This window comes from Leptopilina boulardi, unplaced genomic scaffold (genome assembly GCF_019393585.1).
Source record: "Leptopilina boulardi isolate dan_hultmark-lab unplaced genomic scaffold, ZJU_Lbou_2.1 LbouV2_330, whole genome shotgun sequence".
NCBI lineage: Eukaryota > Metazoa > Arthropoda > Insecta > Hymenoptera > Figitidae > Leptopilina > Leptopilina boulardi.
Genome location: NW_026137897.1, coordinates 250,092 through 274,069, shown reverse-complemented (window position 1 = coordinate 274,069; position 23,978 = coordinate 250,092). Strand labels below are relative to the sequence as shown.

The following is a 23,978-nucleotide window of genomic DNA, read 5'->3' as shown; positions in this document are numbered from 1 at the left end:
AAATAAATCATAACCGACTATTTTTAAATCGCATTTGACGTGTTTTGATAGTTTCTCATTTAAAAACATAGTTTGCCTAAATATCGATTTAAGTGACGTAAATTTCGCGCACATGAATCAGTCACGTTCATATTATAGTGAAAGGTGCATTGTTAGTTTCATGACAGCGCAGTGACTTTACAAATAAATAATGTATCACGATTTTCATTTTTCAAATTTAGAATGTGAAGTGCTAACAACAATGAAAGACATTTTTCACGAGGAATTTATGATTTCTTCATTTTTATAAAGAATACTTCAATAAACGCATGGACAAATGGCTACAAGATAGAAAGCTCTGGCTGTTTGGGAGCACACTTCCTTTGCTACCACGAAGGTAATTTTCAATAAATAAATATTATTTTTTCAAAATTATTTTCATGAAAAAAAAAAGATTTTTTGAAAATAATTTTAAAACAACAATATTTTATGTGTAGTTTAAAACTACTTTTTTTTAAATAGAAAAAACGTTTTTACATAGAAAACGTCAAAATTAGGAAAAAAAAAATTATTTGTTTTAAAGTAAATTCTATTTTATTGTTTAACGTTGTTGTTACGTTTCACTTCGTTGTTAAAAAGAATAAATAAAAAGAATTGAACCAAAATTTTCTCAAACGCAAATTTTTGATGACAAAAAAAAAATTAAAATAATAAAAATTATATGGCACAATAATTAAAACCTTCAGAGAATAAATTTAAAATTCATCTTGTGTTAAAAAGTCAACAATAAACATTTTTCTCATTACGAATTCAATTCCGAAAAATTTTTGTAACTCTCTTTATAATTTTGATATAAAATTCTTATTAATAATTAATTAATAATTAATGCCATCTCTTGAAATTCTCCATATGAAAATAATTAAAAATTATACCAAAAATTAAATTTAACAAATTTTAAAAAAGCTATTTTCTATTTTAAATATTTCAAAGTGCAAAAAAAACAAAATTTCTAAAAATTTAACTAAAAATTAATTTTTTTTTTTTAGTTACGATTTGTGTAATTTGTTAATAGACTGTTTTTTAAAAAGTAAAATTATTAAATGAAGAAATATTTCATTTCCAACACGTGATTATAATATACTTACCAAGCATGAATTGTCATTAATTTTTAATATTCAATATTCCATAAAATATGCATAATCCACGGAGAATTATATTGGATTAAAATATGTGACCCTCTGTAAAAGTCGTTCAAACTCATGTTTCCTGACGAAGTAAATATCGATTGTCAATAATCAAGCAACAAGCATAAAAATGCTACGTATGTCCAGTATTCCTCGGTATGTTCTCTGACAAGGTTCTTTTTATAAAAAGACTACATGAATTTCTTCTTTGGACTTTTGTACGTATACTTTCGAAAAAAATTTATGTCTTTTCTCCTTTTCCAATTCGAATTTTTTTTTTTCCTTAAAACAAAAAAAAAAAAAAGAATGTAAATATTATCTAAAATAAAATATATAAATATAATATAAATAATAAATTAATACATGAAATTTTTATTTAAGCGAAGAGAAATAATATTTTTAACTTTAAAGAAATATTTCACGACCTTGACTTTTAAAATACAAATAATACGAAAAGATTGAAATTCACATGGGAATTGAAATCCAATTGATAAAATTAAATAATTAAATAATTAAATAAAAAAAATATTATTAAGTAAATAATAAATAAAATTAGAAATAATTAATATAAATGTTAATTATTTAACAGTTTTAATATCTGATGTAATTTTGATAGAAATTTCACTTTTTTTATACACCTGTTACACATATTATATTTTCAATCTATCAAGATATTGTTCTTTATAAACACAAAATTATTCCAAAATAAACAAAATGAAGTTGTCATAATCAAATTTTCATAAAAAGGTTAGTTTTTTATTTGATAAACTTTTTATTATTATTATTATTTATTATTACGTTGTAGCAAAAAAAAAACGTGATTATTAAACTTTTTTTAATAATTTACTTTTTTTATATTTTTGTAGTAATTTGTAGTATAATTTTTTTTATAAGAGAACATTATTTTTTAAACAATTTTATACATTATTTCAAAAATGGTCAATGATTTAAGATTTGCCCATTACAAACAATGGATTCCAATATGGTGAGATGTAAAAATTAAATATTTACCGAACGATTAGCATTCATTGAATATGCAATTATATTAGCAAATTACATAAAAATTAAATACAATTAAATTAATTAAATAAGAATTATAATTTGTCAATAAATTTTATTGAAAAACAAATTTTTTCAAAAGTACTTTAAAAAAAAAATAATTAAATAAGAATTATTATTGTTTCACATTTATGTAGATTAAAACCAGCATTAATTGAATTATTATTATTAAATTATTATTTATTTATTTATTATTATTATTATTAATATTAATTTAATAAATGTTGAATTTTTCAAACATTTTTTTGATTTTCGTTTGAGATTGGTATCCAATTTTTAAATTTATGAATAATGAAGTGAAGAAAAAAATTAAGTCACCCTTAAAATTGATAAAATATTTGTAATTAGTAAAACCGGAAGTGATTAATGTTTTTTTTTAATGACTTTAAAACTCGATTAAAATAAATGATATTGCGCTTGCGTTACTTGTAAAATAGACAAACCCCCGTAAGGGAGTTTGACCCTTGGTCAGTGATGAGAATAGAAAGCAGTCGCAGGTCTTCAGCTTTCAAAGAAATAGAATGCTTTTTACTCAACAATTCAACTTGCCATGTCTTTCAAAATATAAAAAGTGCGTGAATAAAAATAAAAGAAAAAAAAAATTCCATTTCCATTTTTTGTTTAAGTCAAAAACTAATTTCCACAAAGGTTCCAAAATACGTTAAAACAAAAATAAAAAAAAAAAAAAATAAGAAATGAAAATAAAAAAAATAAGTATTCTTTCAAAGGCAAATTAAAAAAATACTTTTCTCTATGAGGAAGCAATAAATAATAAAGTAATAAAAAAATAATTAAATAATAAAAAAAATATTTTTGAAGAGAAAATAAAATTAAAAAAATAATATCCGTTAAGGGCTGAATTAAAATTCTTATCTGTTAACGAATGAAAGTAAAATTACAAAATAAAATAATTTAAAATAGAGAAAAATTAATTTTCTTTCTACTTACATTTTTAAGTGTGGTGAAAATTAAATACTGTAGAAAATCCAAAAAATTGATTTTCATTTTCATAATTTTAGGTCGCGTGCCCCAAGTAAGGCTATGGAAAGATATGAAAGACTGGCACGTCTTGGTGAAGGAAGTTATGGGGTTGTCTTCCAATGCAGAGACCGACAAACTGGCAAATTGGTGGCTGTCAAAAAATTCCAACAGACAGAAGACGATCCACTTATTAGGAAGATAGCCCTTAGAGAAATACGTCTTCTTAAGGTTCGTATATTCTCATCATTCACATTATATTCTGCAAAAAAAATTACAAAACAAAATAAGAAATTCTCCTCTTTAAAAAAAAAAAACTTTACAAAAATTGTCAAACAATTTTTTATCGCAATTTAAATTTAAAATATTTATAACATTAGTTATGAATAATAAAAATTATATTTAAACAACTTTTTCGCTCATGTTTATATAATTCGAAAAAAAAAATGAATATGAATTTAATTTTCCTTTCTATTTTTCTTATATTTCCTGTGTATTGAAAGAACGAACCGTCATGAGATATTCTTAAGGTTCAATGACCCTGTGAAGAATTGGAAAAATACTCAAACGTTTTCAGTAAAGAGTAGAAAATAAAATTTAACAATAAAAATTTATCAGCAGGAGAATCGATTAATTTTCTGCAGTGCTATTTGAAAATGGAATTTTTTTACCTCTTTTTTTTTGCATACATTAGAGATATTTTTTTTGAAGAATTCACCCTCACACACAAAAACCTAAGAGAACTAGCCACTGGTCAATAACGTTGTACGGTCAATATATCGCGTGCCTAGTACTCGTTCTCCTCTAATAATTCCTCCTCAAATCAACACTGGAAAAAAATCATTAAATTTTATGCTTCTTTTTGTTGTTGTTGTTGGTTTATTTACATATTTATATCTAAAAGTTGATTTTATTATCCAAAAATAAAAAAAAAGAATTTCCGCATTAAATAAAACTTTTCTTTTTATTCTCTAATCAATTTTTCTAATTGTTACCAAATGAACTAAAAAAAATATTAATCTATATTTTATATTTATTTATTTTTATTATTTATTTATTATTATTCAATCGTTTGATTTGATCAAATTTGTGATAGTAAAAATATTATAAGATAATAAAAAAAAAGAATGTAATGAATATCTATTTAAAGACGAGTCACAAATAAATATAATAAAGAGGAAATTAAAGTTTCCATTGAAAATTAAAGATTTTGGCCTGTTGCCTTGAAATATGCATACCTGAAGCCTTTGACATTTTCTTTATAAACGCCAAGGATTTTTTTGCATATAAACTATAGTCAATGTTTGTATATATAAAATCGTAACTAGAGATTAGAAATGACTATGCACTTATATTGCTATTTATACCTCCACATCTTATAGAATTCGTTTTTGTAAGATGACTTTATGTATATATATATTCTACAAATATATACAAACGTCATTGAAGATCGCGTGCAGATTAAACTAACCAAAATGGACCTTTTGCGAATTAGAAAATGAAAAAAAGTATATATATATATTATACTTCTCATATTATATTCAACAATTTCTCCATTTACTAACTCCCCTTTCATTTTTCATGTCCAGTAATTTGCAATTCTTCGCTGTATAAATTATAACCTTAATGACTTTTCATTTAAATTTTAATTTAGTTGATCGATATCATTTTTTTTTTCCAACTCTCATTTAAGTTTACTGAAACTGAAAGCTTGTAAAATTCTGAAACAGAAATATTAATTTAGAAGTAAAATTATTTTGTAAATTAAGAAAATAATTAATTAAAATTGTAAATTTTTGTCTTATTCGCAGAATCTTAAGCATCCAAATCTAATAAATCTATTGGAAGTATTTAGGAGAAAACGAAAACTACATTTAGTTTTTGAATATTGTGAACACACACTATTGCATGAAATGGAAAGATATCCAAAAGGCTGTCCCGATATAACGACAAAACAATTTACGTGGCAAATTTTACAAGGTGTCGCCTATTGTCATCGACTTGGAATTGTTCATAGAGATGTGAAACCAGAAAATATTCTCCTAACATCCGATGGTATTATTAAACTCTGTGATTTTGGTTTTGCTCGAATGTTAAGTCCCGGTGAAAATTATACGGAATATGTTGCAACAAGATGGTATCGAGCACCAGAATTGTTGGTACGTGCTTTTTTTTGTTTTTGTACATTAATTAACGTAATTCTCATAAAAATAATTCTACTTATAAATAATAATTTTTATAATAGAATAAAAAAATAATTTTTTAATTTAATTTTAAAATTAATTATACCTTTGTGAAATGATTTTTTTTCAGGTTGGTGATACGCAATACGGTACACCAGTCGATGTTTGGGCAATTGGTTGTGTTTTCGCTGAATTAGTAAGAGGAGAAGCTCTTTGGCCTGGAAAATCTGATGTCGATCAATTGTATCTAATTAGAAGAACTCTTGGTGATCTTTTGCCAAGGCACATGGCTATTTTTCAGCAAAATGAATTTTTCGCCGGTGTTACTCTACCCACTCCACAGTCATTAATTCCACTGGAAAATACTCTTCCAGAAAAAGCCAGTACTCCAGTGCAGGCAGGTTTCACGAATCGATTAAAAAAAAAAATACTAATTAATATCAAAAAAAAAATATTAATTTAATAATTTTCATAATCAATTTTTTTTCCAAATATATTAAATTATTTGTAAATTTTGTATTTTTTCAATAGAAAATAAAACTTAAACGATTATTCAAATTTCTCGAATTTGAAAATTATAAAAACAACATTTTTATTGAAAATTATCAATAAGGAAAATTCTTTTTTTGATAGCAGATTGATTTCCTAAAAAAGTGCCTGAATAAGGATCCAGAAGAAAGATGGACTTGCGATCAACTTTTGCAACACATGTATTTTGAAAATTTCCACTTTCAAATGCCACAAAATGAGCAGGATGAATTTGAAAAATTGAAAAAGTATCGCGAGCGATCTAGAGTGAGTACATTTTTTTTTCATAGATAAAAATGACGAAAATTTCTTCTCTATTATCATTATTAGAAAGTAATTAATTGTAATTTTATTATAAAATTTTAATAATTAAATTTAATTGTTTAATATAAATTACTTATATTTATTTTTCTTGATAATAATTGCAATTTTCATTATGTAGAATGTAACTTACAATCAAATGGTGCTCCCTCAACTTCCTAAAGCTGTGCTGAATCACAATCAAAATGAAATCCGTCCACGAAGCTCATCTTTACATCAGCAAACCTTTGATCATTTACCGACTATCAGAGGCTAAAACAGTCTCAATTGTACATTTATAAAATGTGTATTATACATATATATATATATTTCCTTAATCAAATTTTTTGACTTTAATGCTTCTTTGTAATAAAAAAAAATTGTGTGCTTTCGTTTTTAGCAATAATTACGCGAAAAACGCTACACATTCTCTCCTAACATTGAGATTTTTCTCTTTTTATTTATAAACCATTTATTTACGTCGCTTTACTTTCTGAGTGATAATAAATAAATTTTTATACAAAATCAAACTTTATTTATTTACTTTTTTTTAAAGAATCTTTGACTTGAAAATTTATTTCTTTATAAAATAAAATTATAATAAAATTTAATTAATTTGATTAAATTAAAAAAAAAATTTCAAAATATTTATTTCGAATTAAATATTTTGTAACAAAATTAAATTTTAAATTAAATATTTTTTAATAAAATTCAATTTTGAATTTAAAATTCAGTGGCTAATTTGCATCATCATTAATATTTATTCAAGGCAATCTAGAGAACAACTTTCATTCATCTGTATAGAGATATATGAGGGGAGATTTTTTTTTTTCTTTATAGTAAACTTTGTTTCATTGCATCAAAGTATTTAGTTTCATATAAACACGATACAAAATATCACTGCAAAATGATTCCAAGGTAGGAAAATTGAATTTATATTTTTATTACGAATCGTCAATTTTAAATTCTATTTTTTTCAACAATAAAAAATAGTATTTTAACTTATAAATTCGACAAAAAGCGAATTTTTCTTCGCTTATAGGTTAAGAGAACATTCTCCGGTAACTATTTTTTTATTTGAAAAAAAATAATAAAAAGTGTAAGAAAAAAAAGGATTAGAATTTTACTTTTTAAATATTAATATTTTGTTTTGAAAAATAAAATTCTTATTAAATTTCAGTTTTTGGAGATGGAGTCGCTTCTGTACTCCGGCAGTTTTTTGTTTTTTCATCATGTTCAGGTAATAGAGACAAGTTCATCGTGATTTTTAATCGTAAATTAATTATTATTTCTCCCAATCACATGTAAAGTATTTTAATTATAAAATAAATTTTAATTTTAATTCACAAATTTAAGTTTGAAATTTTGTTTAATTTTTCCAAAATTTATTATAGCCTCTTGAAAAATGTCATCTTTTTTTTCAAGAACATTAACAGATAAGGGAAAAATATTTTTTAATTTATTCTTTTTAAGAATTACCCTTGAAATTGATTTCTATTTTCTTTAAAAAGATATCGTTATATTCTTCTTAAATTTGCGAATTGTACTTGAACTCGCAAAAATAATTCTGCCACATTTTCTATATCGATTTGTTGTCTATAGCCTTGGCTGTGTTACTTGCTCAGTACGTGAATTCACCTACGGTCATTTTAAAATCAATGTGCAATTTCTTAGACTAATAATGATGTTTCTAAATTATTTAAAATTCTAAAAAAGTTGTCATTTCATAAAATTACATAATTTTTAGTGAAATTATTTATTTATTTATTTTTTTTGTTGCATTTGTGTGCAACTACGATAGTTGATGTGAGCAGATTTTGTATTGCAGTTTAAAAATAAACATTGTATTTTGCTACTAGTATTAAAGAGAGGTAAGAGAGTTTCTCTAAAAATAAAACAGTCGTCTCATGAATTTAGTGTAATTTCAAGTGCGAGGGTCTACCGGCAATTAACAGATCAAAAGAAAGGATTTGTAATGCAATCCCTACGACTGTCATCCGGATATAATATGCCCACTGTGGGGTTAGGATCATGGCAGGTAAAAATCGATCATTCAAAAATTAAAAAAAAAAAAAACTGACGAGAAAAACTTATTCAATTTAAAGCAACTTTAAGGCTGAATATTTTCTAAAAATTTGAATTTTTTTTTATAAAATTTCGAATCTATTTTTCTAAATACTTCCTTTTTGGAGAAAATTAATAATATAATAATAATTAACAAATAGTTATCAAAAAAAATAAGAATTTTAGAAAATATTCTTCAAAAATCTCTAAATTGAAAAATTCTAACAAAAATAACACCTTTGGAAAACACCTCTAATCAAATAACATCAAGAATTATGTTAAAAAAATTTCTATATTATAGAAAAAAATACTTTTTTTTATGAGTTATACATTGCTTGTGTTTGAAAAAAAAGAAGTGTTTTTTTGTAAAATCTAATATAGGCGAAACCAGAGGAAATAGAGGCCTCGGTACTTGCTGCTTTAGGCAATGGTTACAGACACATTGACACGGCGTTTAACTACAGAAACGAAGATGCAATTGGTCGAAGTTTAAAAAAATGGCTTAAAGAAGGTGGAAAACGAGAAGAGATTTTCATTACTTCTAAGGTATAAAAATACCATACGTCAATTCAATTAAAAAAAAATAATAATAATTATAAATCACAATAAAAAAAATCAGTAATAATAAAAGAAAATAATCGAAAACATTCATGTCGATCATAATTTCAGTTGCCAAATTATGGAAATAGACCCTCCGATGTGGAAAGATTTGCTAAAATGTCCTTAGAAAGTCTCGGCCTTGATTATCTCGATATGTATTTAATTCATATGCCATTTTCATTTGTCCTAAATGAAACAGATTTGTCCCCAGCAGTCAAAGAAAATGGTGATTTTATGTTAGATACATCTAGTAATCCAGTAGCAGTGTGGAAGGTCTGTAAACAGTAATTTCTTTTTTTCTCACCTATTTCAAATTCTAATCAAAATTCGATTCAAAACAAAAATTGGATTTAAAAAAAAAAAATATATATTTTTGGACAGGAAATGGAAAAATTGGTTGAAAAAGGACTAACGAAATCAATAGGACTAAGTAATTTTAACGAAAATCAAATTATGGACATTATAAACAATGCGAAAATTAAACCGAGTAATTTACAGGTAAACGAAACAGAAAAAAATTAAAATAAAAAAAAATATTCTAATTATGTTAATTTTTAGGTGGAATTACACGCTTATCATCAACAGAGAGCGTTGAGAGAATTTTGTAAATTACACAATATCACGATAACAGCTTACAGTCCACTTGGATCGCCCGGTGCCAAGGAACATTTTAAAAATAAATACAATTACAATGCAGACAAATTCCCCGATCTTTTGGGACATCCAGTGGTAAAAACAATTGCCGATAAATATAAAAAAACAACAGCACAAGTTCTTCTACGACAAATGATTCAAGAGGGTCTTATTGTGATACCAAAAAGTTCAAATCCTGAGAGAATTAAAGCAAATATTGATATATTCGATTTTAATTTAACCGACGAGGAACTTCAACAACTTGATAATCTCGATCGTGGCGCCAAAGGACGAATTTTTTCATTCCTCTTTTTTAAAGGGTAAGTATTTCTTTAAAATTACATCAATTTGTTTTTATTAGAAAGAGTTCTTGATTCTGTAGTTTAAAAACTATCTAACTTTTGATAAGAATTATTTTTAAAAAATATTCATGATAGATTTTTTTTTGCAGAGTCGAGAATCATCCGTACTATCCATTCAAGGACGAATTAGAACAATGAAAATAGGACAGGAATTACAACGAACACAAAATGTACAATAAAAGCATTCCTTACCGGTTTTTTTTTTAAAAGAGCCTGAACAACATTTTACGTTGCATACGATGTTGAAGTTCACCACGACGAATCATCGTTTGTATTACTTTGATAATGGCATTTTCAGGAAATTTTTGTTTAGTAAAATCGTTGACAATATTTTGTTGTGATACCTGGGCACCAATTGCAAATCGCCTTTTCAATTGCTTCTCGATGTGAACCAACATTTCATGGTCCTCCTCGGAAGTGAAGCCTTCAGCACCTATTTTTTTAAATAAAAAAAAAAGGAAATTAAAATTTATTAACTCATTTTGCTAACGAGTAGGTATTTTACAAAAAATAGGAACTAATTTTTGGCTCAGTTATATATTTTTTTTTTACCTGCCAAAGATCCACTTGTGGCAGCGTCCAATGTCGAAACTTGAAACAATCGAAGAGCTTCGTTCACCTGAACTTCCGTAGCAAATGGTTTAAGAGACATTTTTGCCAACGATTCAGAAATTCTTATAACAGCCTCCAATTGACGAACAGTAATTGGAATTGATAATCGTTTCTCCATGTCCAATTCGTGTTCATGTGTACCGGCACGCATTCTCACATATCGATTCTTCAGCTTATCGCCCGCGTCTTTATCCAATCTTGGCCCACAACGCCTTAATCAAAACATAATTATTAACATTTTTCAAACAAAAAAAAAATATTATTAAATTTAAAAAAATTTGCTTACATTCGACAGTAGTGAATGAATTTTCTCAAGATATGTAATGGTAATTCGCCTTCGACATTATCCTCGGTGATTTGACCCGCGTTCGCGTGAATTTCCATAACGTGTTTTGCAATTTGAATATCTCTTTGTGGCTCGTGTTCATCTTTGACAATAAATATCATATCGAAACGTGATAAAATTGTAGGCATAAAATCAATATTCTCCTCTCCTCTGATATCGTCCCAACGACCAAAAATTGAATTAGCAGCAGCAAGAACTGAGCATCGTGTATTTAATGAAGTTGTAATTCCAGCCTTGGCAATGGATATTGTTTGTTGTTCCATTGCCTCGTGAATCGCTACTCTATCGTCTTCTTTCATTTTATCAAATTCGTCAATACAAACAACACCGCCGTCGGCTAACACCATTGCTCCGCCCTCCATCACAAAACTTCTCTAAAAAAAAAAAAGTAAAAACAAGATTTAGAAAAAATTTTTGAACATATTTTGAAAATAACAAAAAATTATGAAAAATAAATACACTAGCTGGATCTCTAGTGACAGAGGCAGTGAGACCGGCGGCGGAACTTCCTTTTCCTGATGTGTAAACACCAACTGGCGAGACTGTCTCGACAAATTTCAAAAGCTGTGATTTAGCAGTTCCAGGATCACCAAGCAGTAGAACATTTATATCACCCCTTCGGCAAAGACCATCAGGCATTCTTTTTCTCGAACCTCCGAAAAGTAGGCACGCAATTGCCTTTTTAATATCCATTGAACCGAGAATACTAGGCGCGATGCTTCTTGCAATTTTTTCATAAATATCAGGATCAGCTGCTAGTCTTCTAAAAAGATCTTCCTCATCCTGCGTCACTGGCTCTTGAGTTCCTATTGTAAATTTTTCCAAAATTAATTATGTACCAAAAATAAAAAAAATTTGAAAAAAATAATCTTACCAACTCCACTGTGCTCTCCATCGACACTAATGCCAACAACTCGAATATAAGGTGCACGTACTCCAACGAGTGCACGATCTTTTCCTCTTGTTTTGCCACCGCTTTTTGAAACTTTCTTAATTGAATAAATTCCCAAAATGAGAACACGATTTCCAGGTACAACACGATCGCAAAGATAACGATCACAATAGAGTGGAATGTGTCGCGGCATTTCTCCCTGTGGTATTTGATCAGTTGGCTCTTGTAATTTTAAAACTTGAAAATCAACGCAATTACATTTGTCAGGCATTATAAAAAATGGATCCAAAGGACACTTGGGACGACCTGCTTGTTCTCTGTAAATATTTAAAAAAAAAAAATTTTTAAAACAAATTATAAATTTTTAAAATAATAATTTACTTACGTGGTGCAACGTCTCGGCAAAACATAACCCTCTAGACCGGGTTTTATGGGAATATTTGTTTGTACACTTCGACAAGAACGACATTGAATTGCTATTTTCGTTGCTTTTGATCGAATACCCGAAGCGGAAACAATTATACCGGGAATTTTCACCAATTTCGATACTGCATCGGGCTGAAAATATATTCAATTCTATAAATCATAATATACAAATAAATGTGCAAATTTCAAGTTAAAATCAGAATTAATATATAATATTTATAAATTATAAATTTATAACCAAACAAATAAAAATTACAAATTTCAAATTAAAATCAGCATAAATATTTAAAAGTGCCTAAAATTTAAAATCAGCTTATAGAAATTATAATGAATAGCAAAACTTTTTGTTCCAACAACGAATAATTTCTCATTTTCACTGCTGTTATTAAAGTTGAAAAGCATTGTTAAAAAAATAATATGTATTAAAAATAAAAGCAATTTAATTTTCTTATGAATAATAATTTTTTTTAATTTTTCACCTTCATTCCTCTCAATGAAACTGGATTACCATCCGATGTAAGAAGAACTTGAATATCTTCAATTTTTTCTTCGCCAATTAATCTTGGTGCTGTAAGCTCATCAGCAACTTCTTTCGCAGCCTCTTCAAACAATGGTAAATATTCCGTTGGTTGTTTGTAAATTTTCTCCGCAAGCGATTCATCGTAAGCAGCTAAATCTTCTAAATTAAATTCAATCCAGTACTTGCCAAGATTATAATTTCGTTTTAGAGTATCACTGCAATAATCACAAATATATTAATTTTTTTTCCTTTTACTTAATTTTCATGTTTTTTCTAAAGAAAAAACATTCATTCCAACCATTCTAACCTCAAAATATTAAAACACTAATATATACATACATAATCGTTCTAATACATAAACGATAATTAAAAATTATTAATTAAGCCTATAAAAGTTAATTATATATATATAAAAAACTCACCGATATTTATAATTAAAATTCCCTTCATGAAATTGACGAATAAATTCCTTTAACTTTTTTTTTGATGCTTGAAAAGTTGCATTATCTTCTTGATTTTGTTCGCCGTCAACAGAAAAATTGTCAGAGAAAAATATTCCAGGTTGATCAAAACCTTCCATGATGTTATAAATTAATAAACTTTAAGAAACACTTTAATTATTGTCCTATTTAATTAATAAAAATAAACCGACGCTGCAAGAACAGACAGAAAGAATTTTGAGCGGGAAACACAAAACACACTGTGCCACTTTTTGCGCATGCGCCTTTTTTGATTGGCTACTTTTTTCCCGGGTTAATTCAAATCAGTGATAAATATAAAAATTCTTTAGAATTAGAAAAATATAATTATATTTAAATAACTATTTTTCTAATATTAAAAATGCTTCAGTGAATGAAAATTTATTTAGTTTGCATCAATTTTACTTTATCCTACTTTATCAACCATTTACAAAATTGTTGATAAAGTAGGAAACTCATTACCTTCGAAATTGTTTTACTGACTGTGGGGAATTGAAAACAGTGCCCTCATCGACCGAAATGCAAACTAAAAGTATTGTCGATATGGCAGATCGAAGGGATTCCCCGTTAATAAATAAAAAATTTAATTTATATATTTTCTTATAAAAATAATGTAAGTAATAATTAATTAAATAACTTTTTTAGGAAAATTATTATTTTTTTTAACAATAATATAAAAAATAATAATTCAAAAAATGGTTCTGGAGAAAAAAAATATTTTTCTAGAAAATGTTATATAATTTGAAATAAATACAATAAAGATAATATTTTTTTGAATGTTAATAAAATTTTTTCCTGGTATATTTTTTCAATTTTATAATATTAAACGCAAATATTTGAATATAAACAAGTGGTAAAAAAAAGATAATTTTTATATTTCTGGATATATAAATACCTTCAGTTGTTTATCGCAAAAGAATGATTAATTTTTATTTTACATTGCCAAAAAAAAAATTAGGCACTTTCAAAAATATTTATTAAGTACTCAATTTTTTTTTTAAAAAAGTGAATAAACAAAAAAATTGGTAAGATAATAACTATTAAAACAATTACAAAATTAAAAATATAATTGAATTTAATAAAATTATAAATTTTAGAATAGCGAGAAAAAAAAAATTTATTTTTGGGGACGTGAAACATGGTTTGGATTCCAGGACCAGATTTTCAAGATATTTGTGATTTGGGTGAAAAATGTACAACATGTCCATCACAAACTGTGATGTTTGTAACAATTGTCACAATTATTTTTGCACATTATAGAGATAAAAAATCAACTCGTGAAATACCAGAAGAATTAGATTTTATTGTTGTGGGGGCCGGTTCAGCTGGATGTGTTATTGCTAATCGATTAACGGAAAATAAAAATTGGAAAGTAAGTAATAAAATTTGCACACATTTCTGAAAAATTAAAAATTAACTAATAAAAAAATAGTTTTTTTTTTAAAATCATTTGTTTAATTAAATTTGAACTTTATTATTCTATTAATTAATTATTATATAAAAATTACTAGAATAATACATTTAATTAATAAAATGATTTTCAATAAAAAGTAATTAAATTAATTAATTAATAATTATTAATTAATAATAATTTTGTTGTTTAAAATAATTTGATTAATTAATTAATAATTACTAATAATGATTAAATAATAATAATTTTGTTGTTTAAAATAATTTGATTAATTAAATTAAATTAAATAAATTATTATAATAATTATTTGATTAATAAATTTAATAATAAATTTAATTAATAAAATCATTTGCAATAATTGTAACTTCAGAGAATAATTTTATTTACAGGTCCTACTTTTGGAAGCAGGTGAAGAAGAATTAAAAATGAATGATGTACCAGCGTTACTTTATACATTTTTTGGCAGTAGCAGTGATTGGAATTATAAAACTGTACCCGAGGAAAATTCTTGTCGAGCTGACAATGGCTGTGCTATGTCACGTGGCAAAGTAAAAAAAAATTATTAATAAACAGTTTTTAATTTCATTTTTTTAAAACTTGATTTATCTGATCATAAATAATAATTCTAATGAAAATAATAATTGTTTTTTCTTTTTTTATTTCAAAAAGGTAATGGGTGGCTGTAGTTCCATCAATGGTATGTTATATGTCAGGGGAACACCTTCAGACTATGATGATTGGGCTAAATTAGGTAACGAAGGTTGGAGTTATAAAGAGATCTTGCACTATTTCAAAAAGTCCGAAAATAATCGAAATGATAATGTAAGTTATTTTTAAATAGAAAATTAAAATTACACCGTAAAAAAATTTTTTAAGAAATATTCCCCTCAGAAACTAAAGAAAAAATTTATTTTACACAAATAATCGATTACTTGATTATTATAAAATATTTATTTAAATCAAATAACTTTTTATTTGAATTAAATAAACTATATTTGAACCAATAATTTCTGTATTTGATAAAAATACTATTTAATTGACAAATAATAATTATTTAAAAATATTTATTTCATAATAGTCAAGAAACCGATTATTTGAATTAAATAATTTTTTTTTATTGTACAAAATAAATAAATATATTTATCCCTTTTGTTAAAATTAATTAAATTCGAAATTACAGATTGTGAATGCAAATCCTCAATATCACAAAAAAGGTGGCTATTTAGGAGTGGAAAAACTTCCCTACAACGATACAAATGCAAAACTATTAACAGAAGCATGGCAAGAATTAGGATACGAATACATAGACGTGAATGCTGATAAACAAATTGGTGTAATGAACATTCAAACAACAACTCTTAATGGAAAACGTCAAAGTACAAATAATGCTTTCATTCGACCAATAAGAGAAAAAAGACAAAATTTATTTATCAAAACTGAAGTGTTAGTTACAAAAATTTTAATAAATCCTGAAACAAAAGAAGCAATTGGTGTTGAATACAGAAATAAGGAGGGAAAAATGAAGAAAGTAATGGCACGAAAAGAAGTGATTATATCAACAGGTACAGTCGATTCACCAAAATTGTTAATGCTATCAGGAATTGGACCCTCTAAAGAATTAAAGAAGCACAACATTGAAATCATTAAAGATTTACCAGTAGGTCACAATCTACACGATCACGTGACATTTCAAGGCCTTCGCATCAAACTAAACAAGACATCAACAAAAAAGAGTTTAAAGAAAAGAATTGAGGATCTACATCAATATTTAAAATATCAAAATGGTCCACTATCAACAATTGGACCTTTGGAAAGTGTTGCATTCGTTAAAACACATTTTGAAACAGAAGAAGCAGTTCCAGACATTGAATACAATTATACACCAAGTGAAGGTAAAGGCGATACAATTCCAAATTCCTATGATTTGATAAACGTCTTTACTATAGTTTTAAAACCCAATAGTAGAGGAACCATAACATTAAATGCCACAAATCCAATTTTTGGTGCACCAATAATACGTCATGGATTTTTCACCAAAAATCCAGATCGAGAACGTCTATTGGAAGGAACAAGAATGTTCATCTCGTTATTTAAGACAAAAGTTTTTCGAGATAATGAAATGACACTTGACGAAACACCTTGGCCATTTTGTAAAGAATGGAAATTTAATAGTGATGATTATTGGTTTTGTATGATGAAATATTATACAGCAACTGATGATCATCCAGTGGGTACTTGTAAAATGGGTCCAAAATCTGATTCGGAAGCTGTTGTTGATCCACAATTACGAGTTCATGGAATAAAGAAACTTCGAGTTGTTGATGCATCGATAATGCCAATTATTATTCGCGGTAACACCAATGCACCAACAATTATGATTGCCGAAAAAGCAAGCGACATGATTAAAAATTATTGGAGATTAAAAATTTTCGAGTAACACCAATATTTGTGTAACAATGAGAACAATTTTTTAAAATAAAGTTTTAATAAAATAAATTGTTAGTATTAAATAATACATTAGTCGTATTCAAAATACTTTAGTTTATTAAAACCCATTAAATAAATTAATTCTGTCAAATAATTTTTATTTGTATCAAAAAATCAAATATTTTGTTAACATAAATGAACCGATGGCTAAAAAATAATTACTGCTTATAACGATAACTATCATTGACAAGTGTTCTTTAATAGAAACTCGTTTACTATTTTACTGCTTATCAATTTAGTATTACGTACAAATTAAACTTGAAAAATATAGTTAATTTGTATAGAAAAATAATGAATTACATATTGCAAAAGAATACTTAAAGCATTAAAGAACAATGTGAGTAATATTATGTATATAAAATCATAAATTTAAAATAAATGATGAATTATCACTGTTATATTTCAGATAAAAATAATTATCTTTAAATTGAATCACAAAATCATGGGTTGGGAACCAGGACCATTTTATAAAGATGCATGTGATTTGGGTGAAAAATGTATAACTTGTCCATCACAAACAATTATGTTTGTTTCAATTCTCGCCATTATTTTTGGTCATTCTAGAGATAAAAAAATGTCTCGTAAAATACCAAAAGAATTAGATTTTATTATTGTAGGAGCTGGATCCGCGGGTTGTGTTATTGCTAATCGCTTAACGGAAATTAAAAATTGGAATGTAAATACATTTTTTTAACAAAAACTGTTTTATAAAGAAAACATTTTTTTTTTAAATTAAAAAAAATTAATGACAATTTTTTAATTATGCAGGTCCTCCTTTTGGAAGCCGGTGGTGAAGAACTAAAAATTAATGATCTTCCATTAGCACCTTCTATATTACATGGCAGTAAAGTTGATTGGAATTATAAAACAGAATCAGAAGAATATTCCTGTCAAGCTGATAATGGCTGTCGTATACCACGTGGTAAAGTATGTAAATAGAAACTTAATTTTGATTTAAAAAAAATTCTCTCTAAATCTGAATCAGTCATATTTTACTGATTAGCAGTAGAAATCTACTAATTATGCCACAGCTAGAATTGAGCAACTGACAATTAGTAGAAATTTACTTATATATTAGTAAATTTCAAAAAAAAAACTGAAACTTCCGTTAAAATGAAAAGTACTGATTAAATTAGTAATATTTCTACTGATTCAGAGTTAGAGAGTACTATTTTCGTTTTCAAAGGTAATGGGTGGTACTAGTTCTATTAATGGAATGTTATATGTAAGAGGATCACCTTCAGACTACGATGGTTGGGCGAAATTAGGTAACAATGGTTGGAGTTTTAATGAAGTATTGCCCTACTTTAAAAAATCAGAAAATAATCAAGACAATAATGTGAGTAACAAACACCGATTAATTTTACATAAACTAAGCAATTTTCACTATCTTTTCACATAGAATAATTAAACAATTAAGGATGCAAAAAATAAAACAAAAAAAATACATGAGGAAGTAATTAATTTGCAGATTGTAAAAGCAAATCCTCATTATCATAAAAAAGGTGGATATCTATCAGTCGGAAATTTTCCGTACAACGATCCAAATGCTAAATTATTATCAGAAGCATGGCACGAAATAGGATACGAATATATAGACATAAATGCTGATAAACAAATCGGAACAATGCTTCTACAAACAACAACACTTAATGGAAGGCGTCAAAGTACCAATGATGCTTTCATCCGACCAATAAGAAAAAAAAGACAAAATCTTTATATCAAAACTGAGGCGTTAGTTACGAAAATTATAATAAATCCTGAAACAAAAGAAGCAATTGGTGTTGAATACAGAAATAAGGAGGGAAAAACGAAGAAAATAATGGCACGAAAAGAAGTGATTATATCAACAGGTACAGTCGATTCTCCAAAATTGCTAATGCTATCAGGAATTGGACCCTCTAAGGAATTAAAGAAGCACAACATTGAAATCATTAAAGATTTAGCAGTTGGTCAAAATCTACAAGATCACGTGACATTTCAAGGCCTTCGCATCAAACTCAATAAAACATCAACAAAAAAGAGTCTAAAGAAACGAATTGGGGATCTAAAACAATATTTAAAGAATCAAACAGGTCCACTGTCATCAAATGGGCCCTTACAAAGTGTTACCTTTATTAAAACAAGTTTAGAAACAGAAATCGGAGTTCCTGATTTTGAATATCACTTTATTGGTTATGAAAGTGATGGAAATATTGCCATTCCAAATTCCTATGATCTAATATCAACAATGCCTGCTGTATTAAATCCCAATAGTAGAGGATCCATAACATTAAATACAACAGATCCAATTTGGAGTCCACCTGTAATACATTATGGATTTTTCACCAAAAATCCAGATCGAGAACGTCTATTGGAAGGAATAAGAATGTTCCTACCGCTATTTAATACAAAAGTCTTTCGTGAAAATGAAATGACACTCGACGAAAGACCTTGGCCACTTTGCAAACAATTTCAATTCAACACTGATGATTATTGGTTCTGTATGATGAAATATTATACAGCATCTGCTGGTCATCCTGTAGGTACTTGTAAAATGGGTCCAAAATCCGATGCGGAAGCTGTTGTTGATCCACAATTACGAGTTTATGGAATAAAGAAACTTCGAGTTGTTGATGCTTCGATAATGCCCAAAATTGTTCGTGGTAATACTAATGCACCAATAATTATGATTGCCGAAAAAGCTAGCGACATGATTAAAAATTATTGGAAATTAAAAGTTTTCAAGTAACACCAATATTTTATAATAACGAGAGCAATTTTTTTAAATAAGGTTTTTAAAATAAAATATTAAAAAATTCGTCTTAAAAATACTTTAGTTTATTTGAATCCATTAAATAAATTCATTCTGTCAAATAATTTTTAATTGTATCAAAAAATCAAATATTTTGTTAAAATAAATAAATAAACCGTTGGCTAAAAAATAATTACTATTTAACAATAACTAATATTAACAAGTGTTTCCTCATAAGAAACTCGTTTACCATTTTACTGTTTATCAATTCAGTATTACGTACAATTTAAACTTGATAAATACAGTCACTTTGTATAAAAAAAAATATATATTGCAAAAGAGTACTTAAAACATTAAGGAACAATGTGAGTAACATTATTTTTATAAAATTATAAATTTAAATACGTGTTTCGATTATTTTAATTTTGAATATTTTATAATAAATTAGGACTGATTTTTTATAATTATTTCAGTTAAAAATTACTTTAAATTACACAATTATGGGTTGGGAACCAGGACCAGTTTTTAAAGATGCCTGTGATTTGGGTGAAAAATGTACAACTTGTCCATCACAAACAATTATGTTTGTGTCGATTCTCGCCATTATTTTTGGACATTCTAGAGATAAGAAAACACCACGTAAAACACCAAAAGATTTTGATTTTATAATTGTGGGAGCTGGTTCCGCGGGTTGTGTTATTGCTAATCGCTTAACGGAAATTAAAAATTGGAATGTAAATACATTTTTTTTTAACAAAAGCTGTTTTATAAAGAAAACTTTTTTTTTTAAATTAAAAAAATTAATGACAATTTTTTTAATTACGCAGGTCCTCCTTTTGGAAGCCGGTGGTGAAGAACTAAAAATTAATGAACTTCCATCAACACCTTCTATATTACATGGCAGTAAAGTTGATTGGAATTATAAAACAGAAGCAGAAGAAAATTCCTGTCAAGCTGATAAAGGCTGTCGTATGCCACGTGGTAAAGTATGTAAATAAAAATTTAATTTTTGTTTGAAAGAAAATAATTATTTTCATTTTCAAAGGTAATGGGTGGAACTAGTTCTACCAATGGAATGTTATATGTAAGAGGATCACCTTCAGACTACGATGGTTGGGCAAAATTAGGTAACAAAGGTTGGAGCTTTAATGAAGTGTTACCCTACTTTAAAAAATCAGAAAATAATCAAGATAATAATGTGAGTAACAATCTTGTACAGAAAATTAATTTTGATATAATTAATTATTTAAACTATGCAATTTTCTTTTTACTATCTTTTCACATATAATAATTAAACAATTATGGATGCAAAAAATAAAACAAAAAAAATACATGAGGTAGTAATTAATTTTCAGATTGTTAAAGCAAATCCTCACTATCATAAAAAAGGTGGATATCTATCAGTCGGAAATTTTCCGTACAACGATCCAAATGCTAAATTATTATCAGAAGCATGGCACGAAATAGGATACGAATATATAGACATAAATGCTGATAAACAAATCGGAACAATGCTTCTACAAACAACAACACTTAATGGAAGGCGTCAAAGTACCAATGATGCTTTCATCCGACCAATAAGAGATAAAAGACAAAATTTATTTATAAAAACTGAGGTGTTAGTTACGAAAATTATAATAAATCCTAAAACAAAAGAAGCAATTGGTGTTGAATACAGAAATAAGGAGGGAAAAATGAAGAAAGTAATGGCACGAAAAGAAGTGATCGTATCAGGAGGTGCAATCGAATCACCAAAACTACTCATGCTATCCGGAATTGGACCCTCAAAAGAATTAAAGAAGCACAACATTAAAATCATTAAAGATTTACAAGTAGGTCAAAATCTACAGGAACATGTCTCACTTGGAGGACTCACTATCAAACTCAATAAAACATCAACAAAAAAGAGTCTAAAGAAACGAATTGAGGATCTAAAATTATATTTAAAGAATCAAACAGGTCCACTGTCATCAAATGGACCCTTACAAAGTGTTACCTTTATTAAAACAAGTTTAGAAACAGAAATCGGAGTTCCTGATTTTGAATATCACTTTGTAGGTTTCGAAAGTGATGGAGATATTGCCATTCCAAATTCCTATGATCTAATAACAGCAATTCCTGCTGTATTAAATCCCAATAGCAGAGGATCCATAACACTAAATACAACAGATCCAATTTGGGGTGCACCAGTAATTCGTTATGGATTTTTCACCAAAAGTCCTGATCGAGAACGTCTATTGGAAGGAATAAGAATGTCCCTACCGCTATTTAATACAAAAGTCTTTCGTGAAAATGAAATGACACTCGATGAAAGACCTTGGCCACTTTGCAAACAATTTCAATTCAACACTGATGATTATTGGTTCTGTATGATGAAATATTATACAGCATCTGCTGGTCATCCTGTAGGTACTTGTAAAATGGGTCCAAAATCCGATGCGGAAGCTGTTGTTGATCCACAATTACGAGTTTATGGAATAAAGAAACTTCGAGTTGTTGATGCTTCGATAATGCCCAAAATTGTTCGTGGTAATACTAATGCACCAATAATTATGATTGCCGAAAAGACCAGTGACATGATTAAAAATGATTGGAGATATAAATTTTGGGGTTGAAAAAAAATTGTCAAGATTTTAAAAATTAATTCTGTATGAGACGTTAAATAAATAAAATCAATTTCTTGATAATTTTAAATTAGTTCTAGTTTTACTCCGATTTTAATAAATAAAGCCGGATCATGTTCAGGAAGAAGAACATTTCAATATTAAGAAAACCTAAACCTATTCCAAAGGTATTATTTTAAGCCAAAGGTGTATGCTCGATTCCAAAATTAGTTTAACGATAATTTTCCTAAGATAAATTATATCGGATTCATTTCACGCCTATTAGAATACAAAATCATTTTGGAAACATTATCAACCAAAACAGCATAAATCCGTTGCCAACATCGATATTTCATCACGTTATCTCCTTCGTCTACGTAGCTATTAATTAGGTAGCATGTTTGCACAGGATATCTATCTACACACGCATATTGCTCTATCTTGCATCCGGCTGTGTCCTTGTATCTTCCGTTTGCAGATAGATTCCACACTTCCCAAAAAAAATACGCAAGTATATAAATCAAAACTAATCAACCGAAAATTAATAATTTTATAAATTCTATATTTCTAACTCAATAAATTCAAATCAATTACCTCTGTATATCAAAATTTTTAATCAAAACGAATAAAACATTTAGCTTCCAACGGTGGTTTTTCCACTAATATTCTACAAAAATTATTTTACAGTTATTTAGCTTCTGTTTGGAAATTTGGTTAAAATTAAAATAGACTAATAAGAATTTACTTGAATTAAATATATTTTATTGAAATAATTAGTTTCTTGATTATTTATCAAACACATTTATTTGTATCAAACAATTTTTATTTGAATCAAATAAATTGTATTCGAATCAATAATAATTTCTCAATTTTTGAAATAAATAAAATTTAGTTGACTCAAATAAAAATTATTTGGTACACAAGGAAATATTTATTTAATAATAAAGTAACGAATTATTTGAATCAAATATATATTTTTTCAGCTTATCAATATGTTGTACATGTGGGTGACTGATCAATTGCAAATTGTACGTAATCTACATACCAGTTTTAACTATACTCAATCACAAGAAGATTAGGGGGCTTAGATTGCAGATCATGTTTGTCCCTAAACGCCTAATCTTACGGCCCATTAGTTCTTCATTAGAATTCGCTTCAAGTCCGAAAACGACACTATAACACTGATAATAAACAGGATTATGGAAAGCAGTTTTTTTTTTAAATTCACTTATTTAATATTCGAAATTAAAAAATAATAACTATTAATAGTAAATAGCACTCTCTAAATCTGAATTAGTAAAAATGTTTACTAATTTGAATTAGTGACTCACTTTTTGCTTCTGAATTAGTTAAATTTTACTACTAATTATTATTATTAGTAACTTTTACTAACAATTAGTAAAATTTAACTAATTCTAAAGCAAAAAGTGAGTCACTTATTCAAATTAGTAAACATTTTTACTAATTCAGATTTAGAGAGCAATATTATTATTATTATTGTTATTATTATTAGACGGGTCCGAAAGCTAGAAATAATAATAATAATTTAAAAATAATAATAAAAAATTTGTTAAATTTCTCTTCGTCATTAATTATTA

General features: G+C 26.8%; 4 protein-coding genes across 9 annotated transcripts; 3 read left to right on the top strand and 1 right to left on the bottom strand.

Moving 5' to 3' along the window:
- The first annotated feature begins 101 nt into the window (after nt 1-101).
- LOC127285282 (cyclin-dependent kinase-like 4) lies at nt 102-6,730 on the top strand. 4 transcript variants are annotated; one of them, XM_051311214.1, is made up of 6 exons: nt 102-376; nt 3,242-3,431; nt 5,012-5,359; nt 5,514-5,780; nt 6,017-6,178; nt 6,354-6,729. In XM_051311214.1, exons 1-6 carry the CDS (start codon nt 309-311, stop codon nt 6,486-6,488), a joined length of 1,170 nt encoding a protein of 389 aa, XP_051167171.1. In that variant the 5' UTR covers nt 102-308; the 3' UTR covers nt 6,489-6,729. The 4 variants fall into 4 exon arrangements, with proteins under 4 accessions (XP_051167171.1, XP_051167172.1, XP_051167174.1 ...); XM_051311215.1 differs by having other exon boundaries at nt 103-376; nt 6,020-6,178; nt 6,354-6,727; XM_051311217.1 differs by lacking the exon at nt 102-376 and adding an exon at nt 1,224-1,381.
- Nucleotides 6,731-7,025: 295 nt separating this feature from the next.
- LOC127285276 (1,5-anhydro-D-fructose reductase-like) lies at nt 7,026-10,200 on the top strand. Its single transcript, XM_051311196.1, has 8 exons — nt 7,026-7,129; nt 7,392-7,451; nt 8,129-8,249; nt 8,657-8,821; nt 8,945-9,148; nt 9,257-9,373; nt 9,434-9,828; nt 9,960-10,200. Exons 1-8 carry the CDS (start codon nt 7,119-7,121, stop codon nt 10,006-10,008), a joined length of 1,122 nt encoding a protein of 373 aa, XP_051167153.1. The 5' UTR covers nt 7,026-7,118; the 3' UTR covers nt 10,009-10,200.
- On the bottom strand, nt 9,034-13,366 carry LOC127285275 (DNA replication licensing factor Mcm5). The gene is made up of 9 exons (XM_051311195.1): nt 13,089-13,366; nt 12,626-12,881; nt 12,106-12,278; nt 11,703-12,037; nt 11,288-11,634; nt 10,769-11,202; nt 10,423-10,694; nt 10,063-10,303; nt 9,034-9,150 (listed from the first exon to the last, which is right to left on the bottom strand). Exons 1-8 carry the CDS (start codon nt 13,244-13,246, stop codon nt 10,074-10,076), a joined length of 2,205 nt encoding a protein of 734 aa, XP_051167152.1. The 5' UTR covers nt 13,247-13,366; the 3' UTR covers nt 9,034-9,150; nt 10,063-10,073.
- A 682-nt stretch (nt 13,367-14,048) lies between these two features.
- Nucleotides 14,049-22,474, top strand: LOC127285197 (glucose dehydrogenase [FAD, quinone]-like). 3 transcript variants are annotated; one of them, XM_051311070.1, is made up of 6 exons: nt 14,049-14,170; nt 14,243-14,517; nt 14,946-15,104; nt 15,226-15,378; nt 15,737-16,787; nt 22,187-22,474. In XM_051311070.1, the coding sequence occupies exons 2-6, from the start codon at nt 14,284-14,286 to the stop codon at nt 22,390-22,392; spliced, it is 1,803 nt and encodes a 600-aa protein (XP_051167027.1). In that variant the 5' UTR covers nt 14,049-14,170; nt 14,243-14,283; the 3' UTR covers nt 22,393-22,474. The 3 variants fall into 3 exon arrangements, with proteins under 3 accessions (XP_051167027.1, XP_051167026.1, XP_051167025.1); XM_051311069.1 differs by lacking the exons at nt 14,049-14,170; nt 14,243-14,517; nt 14,946-15,104; ... (1 more) ...; nt 15,737-16,787; nt 22,187-22,474 and adding exons at nt 17,295-17,380; nt 17,450-17,719; nt 17,812-17,970; nt 18,230-18,382; nt 18,515-19,933; XM_051311068.1 differs by lacking the exons at nt 14,049-14,170; nt 14,243-14,517; nt 14,946-15,104; nt 15,226-15,378; nt 15,737-16,787 and adding exons at nt 20,046-20,142; nt 20,251-20,511; nt 20,605-20,763; nt 20,823-20,975 and having other exon boundaries at nt 21,133-22,474.
- The last annotated feature ends 1,504 nt before the right edge of the window (nt 22,475-23,978 follow it).